At 56.2% G+C, this 15,196-nt stretch overlaps 1 protein-coding gene across 1 annotated transcript in view; it reads right to left on the bottom strand.

Annotated features, from left to right (window-relative positions):
- HCN4 (hyperpolarization activated cyclic nucleotide gated potassium channel 4) overlaps positions 1–15,190 on the bottom strand; it is a gene marked incomplete at its 5' end in the record, with an annotated part of 47,791 nt that extends 32,601 nt beyond the window's left edge. Inside the window, one exon of the mRNA XM_021710093.1 lies at positions 15,003–15,190. Coding sequence (XP_021565768.1) covers positions 15,003–15,190 — 188 coding nt within the window. The remainder of the gene's footprint in view (positions 1–15,002) is intronic.
- Between the last annotated feature and the right edge of the window lie 6 nt (positions 15,191–15,196).

The raw sequence follows: 15,196 nt of genomic DNA, 5'->3' as shown, positions 1-15,196 counted from the left end.
TCCAAGATGTGAGCACACAGCTGGGCAGGGGAGAGAGAGGGGATGGGTGGGTGGATGGGTGGATGAATGGGTGGAAGGACACACAGATGGAGGGACAGGCGGATGAATGAGTGGATTGGTGTGGACAGATGGATGGAAGGATGGATAGATGGAAGGAAGAAAGGGAAGATGAATTGGTGGGTGGGTGGAAGGGAGGGAGGTAGGAAGGAAGGAAGTAGGGAAGGAAGGGTGGGTGGAAGAATGGATAGGTGGACAGACAGGTGGATGAATGAGTAGATGGATGGATGGATGGATGGAAGGAAGGATGGAGATGGAAGAAAGAAGAGATGAGCTGGTAGGTGGAAGGGAGGGAGGAAGGAAGGGGAGGCATGGGTGGACGGAAGGATGGATGGAGGATGGATGGATGAATGGAAGGAAAGAAGTATGGAAGGAAGGAGGAAAGGAGGAAGGGAGGAAGGAGGAAGGAAGGAAGGAGGGAAGGAGCATGGACGGATGGAAGGACAGATGAGTGGATAAAAGACTATTTCCAGAGGAAAAACTGGCTTCCAAAAATAAGACAAAAAAAGAATTCACTGAACCGTCAGCACTGCCACGGCTAAGTGGCAGTGTTATCAGTGATATTCATTTTCCCCTCTATGCCTTTGCCCATTTTCTACGTTCCCACTTTTATAACCAGAAAAATAAATCGGCCTTTAAACAACGACCAGTGCCCCACACTGTGAAGGCCCTCTCGCATATGTCAGGAGAGACACAGCTCTGGTCCTCTGAAGACTCCTACTCAGCCAGCGTGAACATGCAGAAAAGTCGCTGCAGTGACAGAAGGGCTGGAGGAGGCTTTGTGGAGAAAGTAGATGAAGGCGGAGAGAGGGAGGCCATTTGAAGGGCAGGTGTATACTGGCAAGTAAGATTGGCCAAAGTCACACACATGCCAGCCCGTGACACACACGTGGGGATGCCGTCCCTGCTTTCCCTCCCCACAACCACAAGAGCGGTCTGAAAGCGTCTGCCACGCCCCCTCCCCACCCCCACCTGTCCACCTGTCCCGCCTTGTCGTTCTCTGAGGCAGAGCTGCTGCCCCCACCCCCCATACCCAAAGGCACTGCTGGTGACTTCTGGAGTGGGGAGGTGCTGTCCAACACTAGGGTGAGCTGGAGGCCTCCCTGCCTGAGTCCTGAGAGGGCATCTTAGCCTCCCCACCCCCTCCTCCCCTACCTTCTTGGGTCAGGTTGGGCCGCTCTGCTCAGGCCTGGGGAGGGAAGTCTACCCCCGCCCCCTGCCTCCTTCCCGCCCACCTCTCCTCCCAGTTCCTCCCTGACCCCTGGGTCTCCCCATCACAATAGATAAGTTGCTCTCTTCCGCCCACCCCCGCCTGGCCACTAGGGCTCTATTTTTAACCCACCTCGAAATCTCTGACTCAGAATCACAGGGTTCCCAGGTAGCAGCTCCCTCCCCGCCCTGGGCTGCCTCAGACACCCTCAGACTTAGAGCCAAGGGCATCCAGGGCTTACCTTGTGGATGGCTTGATGGGATTCTGGTGTTCCATTATTTTCCAATTTTTCTGTTTATCAACGACTTGAGGAACATTTGTTTTGCTTTGTTTTGTTTAAGACCCAAAGATGACACTTCATAGGTAGCTCCCTATCCTGGGCTGGGGGCCTGGTCTCCCATTATATGATAAGAAGTAGCCTCACTAGGCACTGTAGCTCACACCTATAATCCCGGCACTTTGGGATTATAGTGCTTGAGCTCAGGAGTTTGAGAACAGCTGCAGAATATAGCAAGACCTCATGTCTACAAAAAATCAACAGAGCAAGACCTCATCTCTACAAAAAAAAAAAGAGTCACGCATGGTGGTGCATGCTGTAGTCCCAGCTACTTGGGAGGCTGAGGTGGGAGGACTGCTTGAGCCTAGGAGTTCGAGACAAGCCTGGGCAACATAGTAAGACCTCATCTATACAAAAAAATCAAAAAGTTATCCAGGTGTGGTGGCACACACTTGTAGTCCCAGCTACCCAGGAGGCTGAGGCAGAAGGATCACCTAAGCCCAGGAAGTTGAGGCTGTGAGCCGCAATCATGTCACTGCACTCCAGCCCGGGCACAGAAAAAGACCCTGTCTCTATTTTAAAAAAATAAATAAAATAAAACAAATAGTATATGGCCGGCCACTGCCATCTCCATCATCACCATCATTATCTGTGACCACTAAGATACAGGTCCTGGACTGAGAGGTGGGGGGACCCTGAGGGCATGAACTGGTCCTGCTTCAAGAAGCCCTCAGTCAGGGGGATGGACAAACCCCTGGCCTCAGAGAAGATCGGGGGCATCCTGAGTGCCAGACTGAGAACTCGGGGCTCTTCCGGGAGACATGAGGGGCCATGAGGGGCCATGAAGGTTGTAGAGGAAGAGAGTTCCTGGCAAAAGGGACCGTGAAAGGGACCACTCCACAGGGAAGTTGAAGACCCAGACCCACTCCACGACATGGGGGCATGGAAGAAGAGGGTTGTCTGTCTGTCCCTGCATCCTGTAGGTTAGGGATGGCCAGAGAGGAAATCCAATCAGGCTTGAGAATGTGGACAGAGAGGAGCAGGGACCACATGGCCTTCTGGGCCCTGAATCTCAAAGAGGAGGCGGGACCTGAGTGTGTCCACTGGTGAGAGGACAGCACTGTGACTGGATCCCAGGAGTCACAGGAAGGCGGCCCACGCTACCCAGCGGACGGTGTCCCAGACAGGGACCTGAGGGTCTGAGTTCTAGTCCCATTTCTAATGTGCTGTGTGACCTTGAATAAGTCCCTGCCTCTCACTGCCCTTCCTCCCCATTGGTACAACACGGGATGGAGCTCGATCGTCTCTGAAGACATGCTGACTTCCATGAGTCTGCAGTGCAGAGCCTAAAGAGGTCAGCCAAGGGCAGCTGGCTGGATGGAGAGCATGCTGGGGGGAGCACATACGTCTCAGATTATTTGGCACGTCAACCCCCCAGCCCAGGACTGGCCTCAGAGAAAATCGGGGGCATCCTGAGTGCCAGACTGAGAACTCGGGGCTCTTCCGGGAGACATGAGGGGCCATGAGGGGCCATGAAGGTTGTAGAGGAAGAGAGCTCCTGGCAAAAGGGACCGTGAAAGCACCTTCTCCACAGCACAGGTCTGGGTAAAAGGAACACTTCAAGATGATCACCCACTGCTTCTCTGGCAGGTTGAGCCCTTCTCTGGAGATCCTTCATTTGCACATACACAGAGACACATTAGTGTGCAAACACACACACACACACACACACACACACACACACACACACACACACACACACCAGACTGCACAGCAGGGGCATCTGCTCCATGATGCTCCCAGCTGCCAGGATGCTGTGTTCCTCAGGCCAGTGGCCTAACCTCTCTGTGCTTCAGTTGACAAGACCATCTGGGGACAACTGAGGAGGGGACTAGCCATTGGAGAACTTCTCAGACCAGATTACCGGAATCAAAGAAGATGCAAACTCCCCCAGGGAACTTCTGTCCTTCCTCTCAGGAGAATGGAACAAAAATACAAGATTGTTATGGAGTAGTGAGGGCATACAACCTCGGGGGAAATCAGGTGGGAGAGCTCACCTGCTCAGGGAAAGGCACTGCCAGAGGAAGAGACGGGCCTGGTTGTAACCTAAGGTGCTGGGGACAGATTGGGGCTGAACCCCTCAAGGTCTGGCATCACTGGTCAGGCAGGGGCTAGCAGGGAAGCCGTGGGAAGGCTGCCCCACAGAGGGGAACTAAACACTGCTCGGCAGGGTCTACATAGCCCCCTTTATGCTGGGATGGGCGCTGGGTGCCAGCCAAGCAACAGGGACCCTCTGGGGGCCACCTGGGCTCTGAGGACAAGGAGCTGGACAGACCCCGCACCTTCTTTCCAGGAAAACACAGTCTAAGGAGGAAGTGAGCAAAGGGTGTATTCCCTGAGGTCCCTCTGGCCCCAGAATTTTATGATTCTGATTCCTAACAACTCGCAAGAAAAAAAAAAACGGGCCACAGCTCCCTGGAGAGGTGGGCGCCTATCACCAACAGGTTTAGATGTTGGGCTGAGAAGTCAGGATTTTCCCCAGCCTCTGGGGAGCCATTGAAGGACTGAGGCAAACGCCGCATGATCAGAGAACTACAGGCCGTTGGCGCAGAAGGTGCCCTGGGGATGCCCCAGCTCACTAGCTCCCAAAGCGGCGGAAACAGAATCACCTGGGCGCGTCCCCAAACCCAAGGAGCCGGGCATCTGTGACCAAGATGCTGCCCAGTGAGTCTGCGGCAGCCACCTGCAGAGGTCTTGGGATGTTGTTAACACCCACCCCTTCCTCCGGTAAAGCAAGAGCCAGAGAGTAAGGCCTTGGCTAAGCCACACCGCTGGATGGGGCAGTGCCAGGTCTACAATTGGCCTCTGGTTCACAGGCTTGTCACCTGACTCTCCCCAGAAGCTGGAGGGCAAGGGACAGGATGGCGACTCCCTAGAGCCTCTGGGACAGGGTGAGCAGCTTTCCCCATGTCCTCCGTCTGCCAATTCCAAGTGAGGCGGGCCCATGGGACCCCTCCAGTCCCCGCCATCCAGGGTGACCTGCTGTCACCATGGGTTCTCATATGCTGAGCTCTTCTGAGACATGTCTGAGCTTCCAGGAGGGGATAACTGCTCCCAGGAGAGGCTGGGAAGAGCACACAGTTGGGGGCTCCTTCCAGGACGGCATTTCAGGTCACTTTCACTTAGCTCCTGCTGTGTCAGTCCCTGTCTAGGGAACAAAGAAATGTAAGCCTGATCTCCACCCCACAGGGCCATGAGCTCACCGAAGGGAGAGCCCTCACCAGGTCATGCCAATATGACACAAGGTGCCAGGGAGACACTCGCCCGTTCCCAGGACAAGGGCTGGGAAAGCCTTGACAAAAAGATGCCCCCAGGTAAGGGATACCCCCCTGCGCTGGGACCGCTGGGGCTGCAGAATTCCAGGGTCACACCTGGCTGGGCCTCAGCGGCAGAGTCCTTGGAAAGACAGAGAGAGACTCATCAGCGTTATGGTCCGCAGGGCTGTCCCCGCCCTACTGGCTCAATTTGTGCTAATGGGGTCAGGATGAAGGGTTCAATACCTATTTGGCCAATTAGTTCTGCCATCTTCTCAGCCTTGGACAGAGCCCTGACCCTTGACACTGAGACAGGAGAGGAGTTTGCCGAGGTCACCCACTAGAACAGGACGAGGGCCAGGACAGCATACCCAGAGTGGGGTGGAGGGCACTTCCAGGCCAGTCAGGCTCAGTATGAGGCCCCAGGGCAGGGAAGCCTCCGAGATGCACCAAGTTGGGTCCCACCTGCTATCTCCCTTGCTGGACAAGTTTCTTCTAAAATTAGGTGCTGATGGCATTGAACCTGTGGACCTGAGGGGTCTTTCCTGTCCCTGGGGAAGGGAACAAGTGCCCCACGTCCCCCAATGAATTTATACAGTTGGGAGAAACCCATGGCTGGCATTGCCACTGAGTGGCTGGGACTCACGTTAATCATTGACAGGGGCAGCTCCAGCCTCCATGAGGTCGGGGAACTGCAGGGTAATTACTTCTGGGCTCCAGGCCACATGCTCGGTGACATTATTGCAGTGGCAACACCCGCCTTCCAGGCCTAGTGCAGGAGAAGGGAGTCTTCTCCAGGACTGTGCAGCTGGGGCCAGGGCCCCAGAGAGCTCCCCTGGGCTGCAAGGACCAGGGTGCACACGCACACGCACTGAGACAGCAGCACAGGCCAACCGTGGCAGCGGGCTCAGAGTCCTTGAGGATAAAAGGCAGAGCTAAAGGAGTCTGGGGTCAAAGAGGCAGGCTCTGAGCAAGCTGACCTGAGGGTGCCGGCCAACACCCACTCCAACCAGGCGGCCCCTTAGCTCAAGCTCCCAGACATCTGCTTCCAAGAAAACGTGCAGAATGGTTCTGTTTCCTTCAGATCCAGATCAGATTTGCTTCCTACAGGAAGCCTTCCCTGACTATCAGTCCATAGTGATCTGTCACTTGTCTGCCCTCCCCAAAGCCAGAGCCAGGTCGCTAAGAGGAAATGAAATCCTACTCTCCTCTTTGCCATATGAGTAGTGCCCCCCCCCATCGTGGGTGAAAAGTCTTGAAGAGGACTATACGGTGTCCTGGAGTGTCCATGACCCCCTTAGCGTGCCCCTTCCCTGGCCCAGAAGATAATGCATCAGCAAGCCCTGATATGTGTTAATTTCTGAAAGCCTCGTTCATGCAGACATAACACATCCACCCACACAGATAAATGCTTAGACAGACACAAAATCACCGGCAGCCAATTAGCAGGCCCCCACAGCTGCCATGATCAGACCGGAGGCCCCGCTGCTCCCCCTGCAATGTGTGTTGGCCCCGAGCAGGGGGTGCGGCAGATGGAGGGAGTCCCTCCGCACACCTCCATTCCTCCTGGAGCACTGTCCTGTGGGCACCTGGAGACACCAGCCCCTGACAATGAGAGAGCAGAGCGGGGTGGGGCGTGGTCACGTGTGAGACGTGGTGGCTCTGGTGTCCACAGCAGTGGCACTGTTGTTTATTTATAATTTGTACTTTTACCTCCCAGAGAGGACCAGAGGTAGATGGCTCCAACACTAAGAGGTGTAGGAGTTCAGGGAGGGCAGGGAGGGGAGGACCCCAAGCACTGGCGCCCCGGGAGGGTGCTGAGACTGGCTCAAAGACTCTGATCCTGGTCATAAGCTGAGCCCTGACCCTAATCATAGGCTGAGCCCTGATCCTGGTCATAGACTGAGCCTTGATTCTGTCTACTCCGAGCCCCAAACTTTGTCACAGACTGAGCCCTGACCCTAGTCATAGACTGAGTCCTGATCCTAATCATATGCTGAACCCTGACCCTAGTCATAGGCTGAGCCTTGATCCTGTCCACACTGAGCCCCAACCTTTGCCAGAGACTGATCCCTGACCCTGGTCATAGACTGAGCCCTGATCCTAGTCATAAGCTGAGCCCAAATCTTAGTCATAGGCTGGGCCCTGATTCTGTCCACACTAAGCTCCAACCTTTTCAGAGATTGAGCCCTGATCCTGCTCACAGAATGAGCCCTGATCCTGGTCACATAGTCCTAAACCAAAGACAGACTCTACTTCCTCACTTCTCTAAAGGATGTAATGAATAGACCATGTTAGCATCTATTTCTCTGGTGGACAGAACACAGATGCCACTGGCTACTTGTCCCCTCCCCCCGGACCCCAATTGCTCCCATCAAGGAACAGGGTCATCAATGGCACCTGGATTTGATTCCAAAATCCCAAGGGTCTCCATGCCTCAGGACATGCCTGGGGAGGAGCATGTGTCCTGGCCCGGCAACCCCAGGACTGGAGTTAGGATGGCAAGTTTCGGCCACTAGACTCTGCATTTTCAGAAATTGGGATGAGCCTCAATTGTGATGGAACCCTGAAAATGCCTATCATCCCAGAAAGACAGGTAAGGGGCCAGTGTATCAAGAAAAAGCTCCAGGTGACAAAATCATTTGGGAAAAAGTCTTCCCTCGAAACCCTGTGACTGGGAGGTGGGGGTGGGTCTGAGCTTGAAGAGTCCTACAGAGGGACATTAGATAATCCACGTGGGCTCTGAGTTCGCCTTACCCTCTGACTTTGAGCCAGTGGCTTTCTTTCTCTGTTCCCCATCTATGACACAAAGACTCTAAGCCAGGGGCTTGCCAAGGCAGCCCCAGGTCTATACTCCAAGACCTGACAGACTTCCTGGGCCTGTTGACCACCCTTTCTGGGCCCCTTCTCCATGTTTTAATTCTCAGGAGAATGTTTTCTTGAACTACTTGAGTAATTAAATTTTTTTAAAGCTAACAAAAAAGAAGGAGGGGGAGGAAGAAGAGGAGGAGGAAAACAGGGAAGGAAGGAGGGAAGGAAGGTAGGGAGGGAGGGGGAGGAAGAGAGCAAGGGGAGGAGAGATAAAGGGATGGAGAGATGGAAGGAAGGGAGGAAGGAAGGAAGGGAAGAAGGAAGACAAGGAGGGATGGGGGGGGAAGCATGAGTTTAGAGTCCTAGAGACCAGGATCAAATTCCAGTTCTGATACTTCACAGCTGTGTAATTTGGGGTAAATCTTTTTCTCACTCTTTTCCCCATCAGAATCTTACCTGTAAATTGGGGATAATAAAAGTCTTTTGGGGCCACTGTGAAGAGTAACTGAAATGGGAGCTCTACGACTCCCAGCACTGCCTGGTCCATGGTAGATGCATCGTAAACAGTGGTTATCGATCTGCAAAGCACCTGATTTTAGTCCTTGTTGATCTGAGACCAGGACTATCAACTCTAAAGCCTACAGGGCTCAGGCAGCTAAGTGGCATGAATGACGTGGCTGGGTGCAAGACAGAGCCTTAGGACAGCTGGGGACTGTGGGCAACTGGGGAGCAAAGCCAGTGTCAAGAGGGCAGCCTCTAATCTCTTCAGCTCCCTGCTGGGGGCAGGGGGCAGAAGGGTGGAGCTAGAGTTGCCAGAATTTCCAGTGTTTCAAGCAAAGCCCACAAGTCGTATCTTTATGTGGCATCTTTCCATTTTAAAACATTGGCTCAAGCTGGTTAGGACACACTATGCTAGCCAAACAGAGCATCTCTGGTTGCTGCTTGGCAGCCTCTGATCTAAATACTGCTCAGTCTTATCTTGAGTGCCCTCAGTGACAGGGAGCTCACCACCTCTCTGTGCCGCCTCCTTCTTGTTTTGGGTGAGTGAGTGTCTCCAAGTGGCTTCCCGGCCCTTGGGACTGCAGACCTCCAGAGCCCTGGCAATGCTCTCTCTGTCAAGATGCCTGGCTGGCGGAGAACATCCTCTCCAACGCCAAAGCAATGCCCTGCCCTTCCTTGGCCCTCTCTGGCTAGGAAACAGGAATTCTTCAGCATCCCCTGGGCACAAGCGGAACTGTCTGGCAGGCCTCGGTAGCCCTTCTATTAATTAGCGACTGGCAGCAGCAGCTTTGTAAGAGCCCTTGAGCCAAGCCAGCGAGTGCAGCTGGCCGCCTCCTCAGTTCTTCTGTGACAGGCCCCCGGGGGACTAGGGCTGGACCTGCTGTACTGGGTGAATTCCCCCACGGCACAAGGGCCACTCAGGCTGCGATGACACTTGTCAGCCCCATCATCTGTTTGAAGGTTAGCGTCTTTTCGGGTGGGAGGGGGCAGGGAGACACGACAGGCAAGACCAGCCCACTGGGGAGGCTGCTGGCACGGCCTAGGGGAGGCTGCTGGCAAGGCCTGGGGCAGGGCAGAGGGACATAAGATCTGGAAGGAGCCCCTGCTCAAGGTGCCGAGGCTGCCGCTGTCCCTGGATGCTGCTGCCATCCTCCCAGCCGGCCACCGTCAGAGCCACCTCACGCCATGCCCCTGCCCTCTCACCTCTGGACTAACACCTGCTCCTTTCCGGAAATCTCACTGCGTGGCAGCAGTCACCATATACTCCCTGCCACTTTTCCCCCAGCCAGGTTCACCCCTCTGGGTCGGAGGATGGGAGAAAAGCTACAGAAGTGTGAAAATGGCAGGATAGACTCATGACTCATGAGGGTCTTCTGGCCACCTGGTGTCCCCCTGCTCACTCCCACCCCAGTTACCGGCACCCAGGGCCAGCAGGGTCTATGCAGCAGTGCTGGAATGGAGGAAGGGCGGCCTGTGAATGCCACAGCCCTCTGTGGCTTGGCTCAGCCTGGGTCACTTACCCTGCCATGCCGAGTTTGGGCTAGAGGCCACAAGCTCTGAGGCCACAGGGATAGGGCAGAGGCTCTGCCCTCAGGAAGCTCAGCTAGGGAGCTCAGGCCAGGCATGGCTCGAGCACAGGACCTGTTACCTCAACACTCCAAGCATGGCCCTGGTCTGGGTATCCTTTGGACACATCAGAAATGCAGCCTCTCAGACCTCTCCCCAGGCGTCCTGAATCAGAATCTGTATTTAACAAGATCCCTGGGTGAGTTGGATGACATTACAGCAAGCTGTGGTAAAACAGACACAGAGCTCCATCCAGATGCCACAAGGTGACCAGGGAGGGAGAGATGGACAGAGGCCAGAGTGGCCAGGGAGGGTGTCCCAGGAGACACAGGGACACTGGGCCTTAAAGCATGGGAGATGGGACAGATGAACAGGCAGACAGACCAGCACTGTTGGACATGCCAGGTAGGCAACCTGACAGCCCCAAAGCCTCACGCTCACAGTCACTAAGGAACAGTGAGGTAAGGCCTGTTCATGCAGCCACCAGACCAGAGACTGGAGCCCTGTGGCAGGGGGAACCTGGCACCCAGGCCTTTCTAGCCAGGCAGCATGTGGTCCTGGCCCTCTGCCCCAATAGGTTTCGGTGCACCCAGCATCCTGGGAGCGCCTCAGCCCCAGCTCCAACAGCCCCTGCCTCCTTAAGAGGGGCACATGTCATCCCTGAAGGACCCTGCTGCCCACTGTGCCAGCCAATGGCACCACCAGGCAGCTCATCTTGGAATTCCCCTCTGGAACTCGGCACCCTTCTCCCACCGGTGCCCACATGTTTTGGCCTGGCTTTCTGTGCTGACAGCAAGGAACAGCGTTCCCAGGCAATGGCTCCCAGGAAGACTCATCCAAGAAGGAGCCATCGAACCCCCAGGCCCAGAGCCAGGCTGCTGCCTCTTCACCTTTAACAACCTCCTGCCTGAACAGTCCATCCCAGGGAGGGAGACGGGAGTAGACAGAGTTGACAGAAAAGTCTCCAGGCAGAACCCCCCTTCCTTCTCCAGGCATCTAACTCTGACCCCTGATTTCATTTCTATCCTGTTGGCAATGGGGGCCCAAGCCCCAGACTACAAAGACCCCACCACCAGGCTCCAGTGCCTCCCACTAGGCCAGGCCCAGGCTCCCTCTGGGATGACCTGAAGTGGGGTGCACAACCTCAAGTCCCCAGATGGTCCCCAACTTAGAGGGCCACAGACACCAGAAGCTACCCTGCATGTGTCTGGATGTCAGTGTATCCTGCTCCTCAGGTAGAGACTCTATAGTTTCTAGCAGGTTCTTAGGGAGGTCTCTGACCCCAAGCAGGTTCTGGACTCCCCCAGCCTGAGCCAAGGACAGAGGCCCAGTGATCTGCCCAGGACCCCAGGAAAGAGCAGTGGGGCCCGGAGGTGCGACATTGCTGTGTCACAGCCTCTGACAGCTCAGGGTCGTGCCTCACCTCTGTGGGGCTGCCACGGTTGTGCGATCCGTGTCCGACATGGTGACAGGCAACAGGACTCCCATTTTTTTGAGTTGGAGTCTCACTCTGTCACCCAGACTGGGGTGCAATGGCCACTCCCGGCCACCACAGCCTCAACCTGCTGGGTTCTGGCAATCCTTCCGCCTCAGCCTCCTAAGTAGCCGGAATTACAGGTGTGCGCTTCCACGCCTGGCTGATTTTTTGATTTATTGTAGAGATGAGGTCTCACTGCCCAGGTGGGTCTCGAACCCGCGGGCTCAGTCAATCCACTCACCTCAGCCTCCCAAAGGCGCGGAATTATAGGCTGAGCCACCGAGCCCGACTAGGACTCCTATTTTTTAAACTGTGGCTCAGAAAAGGCTCGTGGCCCAAGCAGGGCCCCATGGCAGCCAGTGCTGGGGAGGTGATGGGAGGTGAGTAATGGCAGTGACGGGGTGCCAGGAAGAACAGCAGGAAGTCAGTTCAGGCAACCCCTGGGACCCACCAGGCCACTGGCCCAGTTTCCAAGATTTCGAGCCCAGCTGTTTCTGCCCTGAGGAGAGGACACTTTAAGGGCCTCTCTTTCCTTCCCTTCCCTTCCTGGCGGCTTCAGGAGGCTAGGACTAGGAGAGGGTAAGGAAGCTTCTGCCTGCCTCCGTTCTTGAGGCTGAGCTAGCTTCGGGGGCACAACCATCATCCCAGAAGCGACGGGGACTTCCCCACCAGCCCCACATCCACCCACACAGCTCCAACACTCACTTAGACAGACACCTCGATACACATGCCCAGGCCTTCTGAGAACAAAACCAGTGACATCTGCACTCGGAGCTTCACTCTGTTCCTCTCCTCTTGGAAAATCAAGATTATCCAGATACTATGTGTAGTTGTTCCAGGTTCTCCAGGACTTGGCTTGTGTGGAAGGAAGGACCCATCCAGGACCCAAGAACCCAGCCAGCCTTGGGCAGGAACCCGGGAGCAATGTCCCAAGGGGCCACTGTGTCCTGGCCTCTTCCCTTAATACACCATATACAAGTAGCAAAAGGCAAAGGGGGAGTGGGAGGGGAGGGGAGGACAGACAGGCCCGTGGAGCCCAGAGGAGCCATGAGGGTAACCGGAGCATGTTGTTGGGGAGATGGGGGCGGGATGGCGATCAGAAGCAGAACCCCACCCCCAGCAGAAAAGCATATCATTAGCTGTGGCCCAGGATATGCTGGTGCTTCAGAGTACAGCCCACTCCAGCCCTGGACAAGACACCAGCCTTCCTCCCCCAGAAACGGGAGATGCCGGAAGCAGCCTGTCACAGCCAGCCCTGAACTCCAAACCGCAAACTCAATCTATCATGGTTTGCTGGCGATTCTTTATTAAACCAATTCTCCTGGATCAATGCTTCCTGTCCATCAAAATGATGAATAAATCCTCAACCGGCCTGAGTACAGCTTGCAGAAGCTCTGGAGAAGCCCATGATGGGCCACGGAGACTAGTTCCATACAGAGGCCCAAGGCCAGTGGCTGGGACTCTAGGGACCCAGGCTTGGGTGCTGTGGGGTGGGGTTGGGCTCGATGGAGTCGAGTGCTGGGTTTTCTAAGCTTCCAAGACTTAGCTAGGCCCTTGCCTCTTTGACCTTCTGAAGATGAGACTAGGTGTTTTGGCCTGGAGGCAGGAGAGACCCAACCACCATCCCTCCAGACACACACTCAGGTGGTCTTTCTTGGATTTCTTCCCTCACACCCCACTCAGCTCCTGACAGTCACATGCTGCACAGAGGACTGTAGCTTGCAGCCGCCAGCCCCCATGGCTTGTTACACAAACCCAAATTCAAAGCCTTATCTGACCCTTTTCCTGCCACCCATTCAACAATCTGCTGCACCCCCACCCCCATCCCCACCTGCCTTCCAGCTGCCATGTCCCAGGCAGCCTGCAGTTAGTAGGAGATTCTATATGCCAGGACAGGCAGAGGTTAGACCAGAGCGGTGGGCAACATCCCACTGGAAGAAATCAGTCAGTCCTAACTCTTCATCTAAGGTAAGGGAGACCCAAAGGGCAAGGCCCGGGGTCCAGAAGGTTCTCTTCCAATGCTTGTTGTTGATGGAAGGCCAGGCATGCCTGGGGTCGGCTCCCCGGGGCCTCCCCACTCCCACCCTAGGCAATGTGCTTGGTGATGAGAGCCCTGAACAGAGGTTTCCGACAACAGGACAGCAGGGAGCAAGGGAGGAGAGGGCCCTTGAACAGTCTCAAGCGGTTGGCACTGGAACATCTTATGTGTCACCACCCCTGAGGAGTCAGAGGGAGGAGGGGAAGCCTAGGACCCTGGGGTGGGAGAGGAGGGGACATGGCTCCTGCCCACTCCTCCCTGGCTCAGCCAGGGAGCCGCAGGTCAGGGACTAGCCAGAGAGAAGCCCACTCCCCAGGAACCTGGCTCTAGGGACCAGCCATGGTTTCTGATGGGAGGGTATCACGTTCGCTCACACAATCTGGTGACCACAGCTCTGCCTATTTAGCCTGGCCTTGGGTCTCCTTCACCTTCTGGTAATGGAAACCCTGGATATCAGGGCTTAGGAAGACCGGTGGCTCAAAAGAAAAAAGGGGGGAAGGGACCACCGCTCACCACCTATTTTAAGCCATCGAGTTTTGTCTGACTGGTCATTCCCGGTGCGAGAAGTCTCTCTCATTGGATGGAAAACGGCTTTGCTCTCATTACAAACCCAGCTTCCCTGGAGTTTGCAAAGAGGGCTCTGTGTTGGCAAGATGCTCATTTATATAGGCAGGCAAGCAGGGGAGGCCAGGAAGGGAGGTGAGCAGGGGGCCGAGCCCAGAGAAGGAGGGAGTGAAGCCCAGCGCCCAAAGGTGTGTGTGTCCCAGACCCCTTCTCAGTCTTAGGTATCAGGAAAGCCCCAGGGAGAACGACCTCAGGACCTTGAATGGGGTAAGGGCATCCCTGATCCCAGCCCCAGCGGTGAACAACAACCCTCTTCCTGCATGACATGCCCACAAGCCCCCAGCGGCATCTGCAGTTCGTGGCACCTGACTCTGGTGCCGTGGAAGGGGGCAGGGTCCCTCTCCCTGACTGGCAGTCACACCTCTGGTTGGGGGACCTATGACAGGTCCAGGAGAGACCTAGCAGCTCGGGAACTTGGGCCTCTGGGGTGGGGAGGGCTCACTGGACAAGCGTGGATCCCAGACAACTACTCATCCATCAACACCAGGCATCTTCACCGGCCACCAAGAGCAAGGTCATTTTGTCCTGCCAGTCCAGAGGCCAGCAGCCCAGGTGCCTACTCCTGGCCCACCCCACAGCATGAGGGACAGGGCCGCGAGCTAAGGTGGGTGCAGAGGGCTTCCATCTTGGGTTCCAGACCCCAGTGACCTCAGCCCTCCGGGGTCCAGCTGTGGTGTCCCAGGGCACCCACAGGCAGACAACAACACCCACAGTCAGCACCCAAGGAGGTGGCCCGGCTACCGAGTGGTCTTTCTCTCTTCAGGGCCCTGCTCTGCAGGCTGAGTGGTCTGGAGTGGCCCCTAGGATGGCCCCCCTGACTCTGCGGCCTTGCAGGGGGAGGTGGAACGTGTGCCTTAAGGTGGCAGAGCCCTATCCTGGCAGCCGACGGGGCTAGGCCAGGCTCGGAGCACCTTTCCAGCCCGCCTCCAGTGCGGCCCAGGAGACGGGTGCCTGACACGGAGGAAAGTTCCCGGCGCGCTGCAGGGGAAGGCCCGGGGGTGCCTCGGAGCCCGGAGGCGCCCGCTTCTCCAACAAGGAAAGTTAACTCCGGTGGCGAGGCCGGGCCGGGAGAGGAGGCGCGCCCGCGGTCGCGCAGGGCACCCGAGGGCCACCGCGGGGCTCCTTACCTGAAGTCGCTGTAGGGGTGGATGATCCAGAAGCCGGCCGACTTAACCCTCTCTTGCTCGCGCTCCACGGCTTTCTGGCTGCCGAACATCCTCAGGGAGAATTTGTTGACCCCGGGCTGGAGCATGGCCCCGAACTGGCGCTGCATGAAGCCGGCCTGGCCCAGGCGCGCCTCGGCCTCGGGCAGGATTTGGTC

Source organism: Carlito syrichta, unplaced genomic scaffold (genome assembly GCF_000164805.1).
Source record: "Carlito syrichta isolate Samal-C Ts95f unplaced genomic scaffold, Tarsius_syrichta-2.0.1 Scaffold288079, whole genome shotgun sequence".
NCBI classification, from domain to species: Eukaryota; Metazoa; Chordata; class Mammalia; order Primates; family Tarsiidae; genus Carlito; species Carlito syrichta.
The sequence above is the reverse complement of the archived record's forward strand: the minus strand, read 5'-3'. Positions and strand labels throughout refer to the sequence as shown.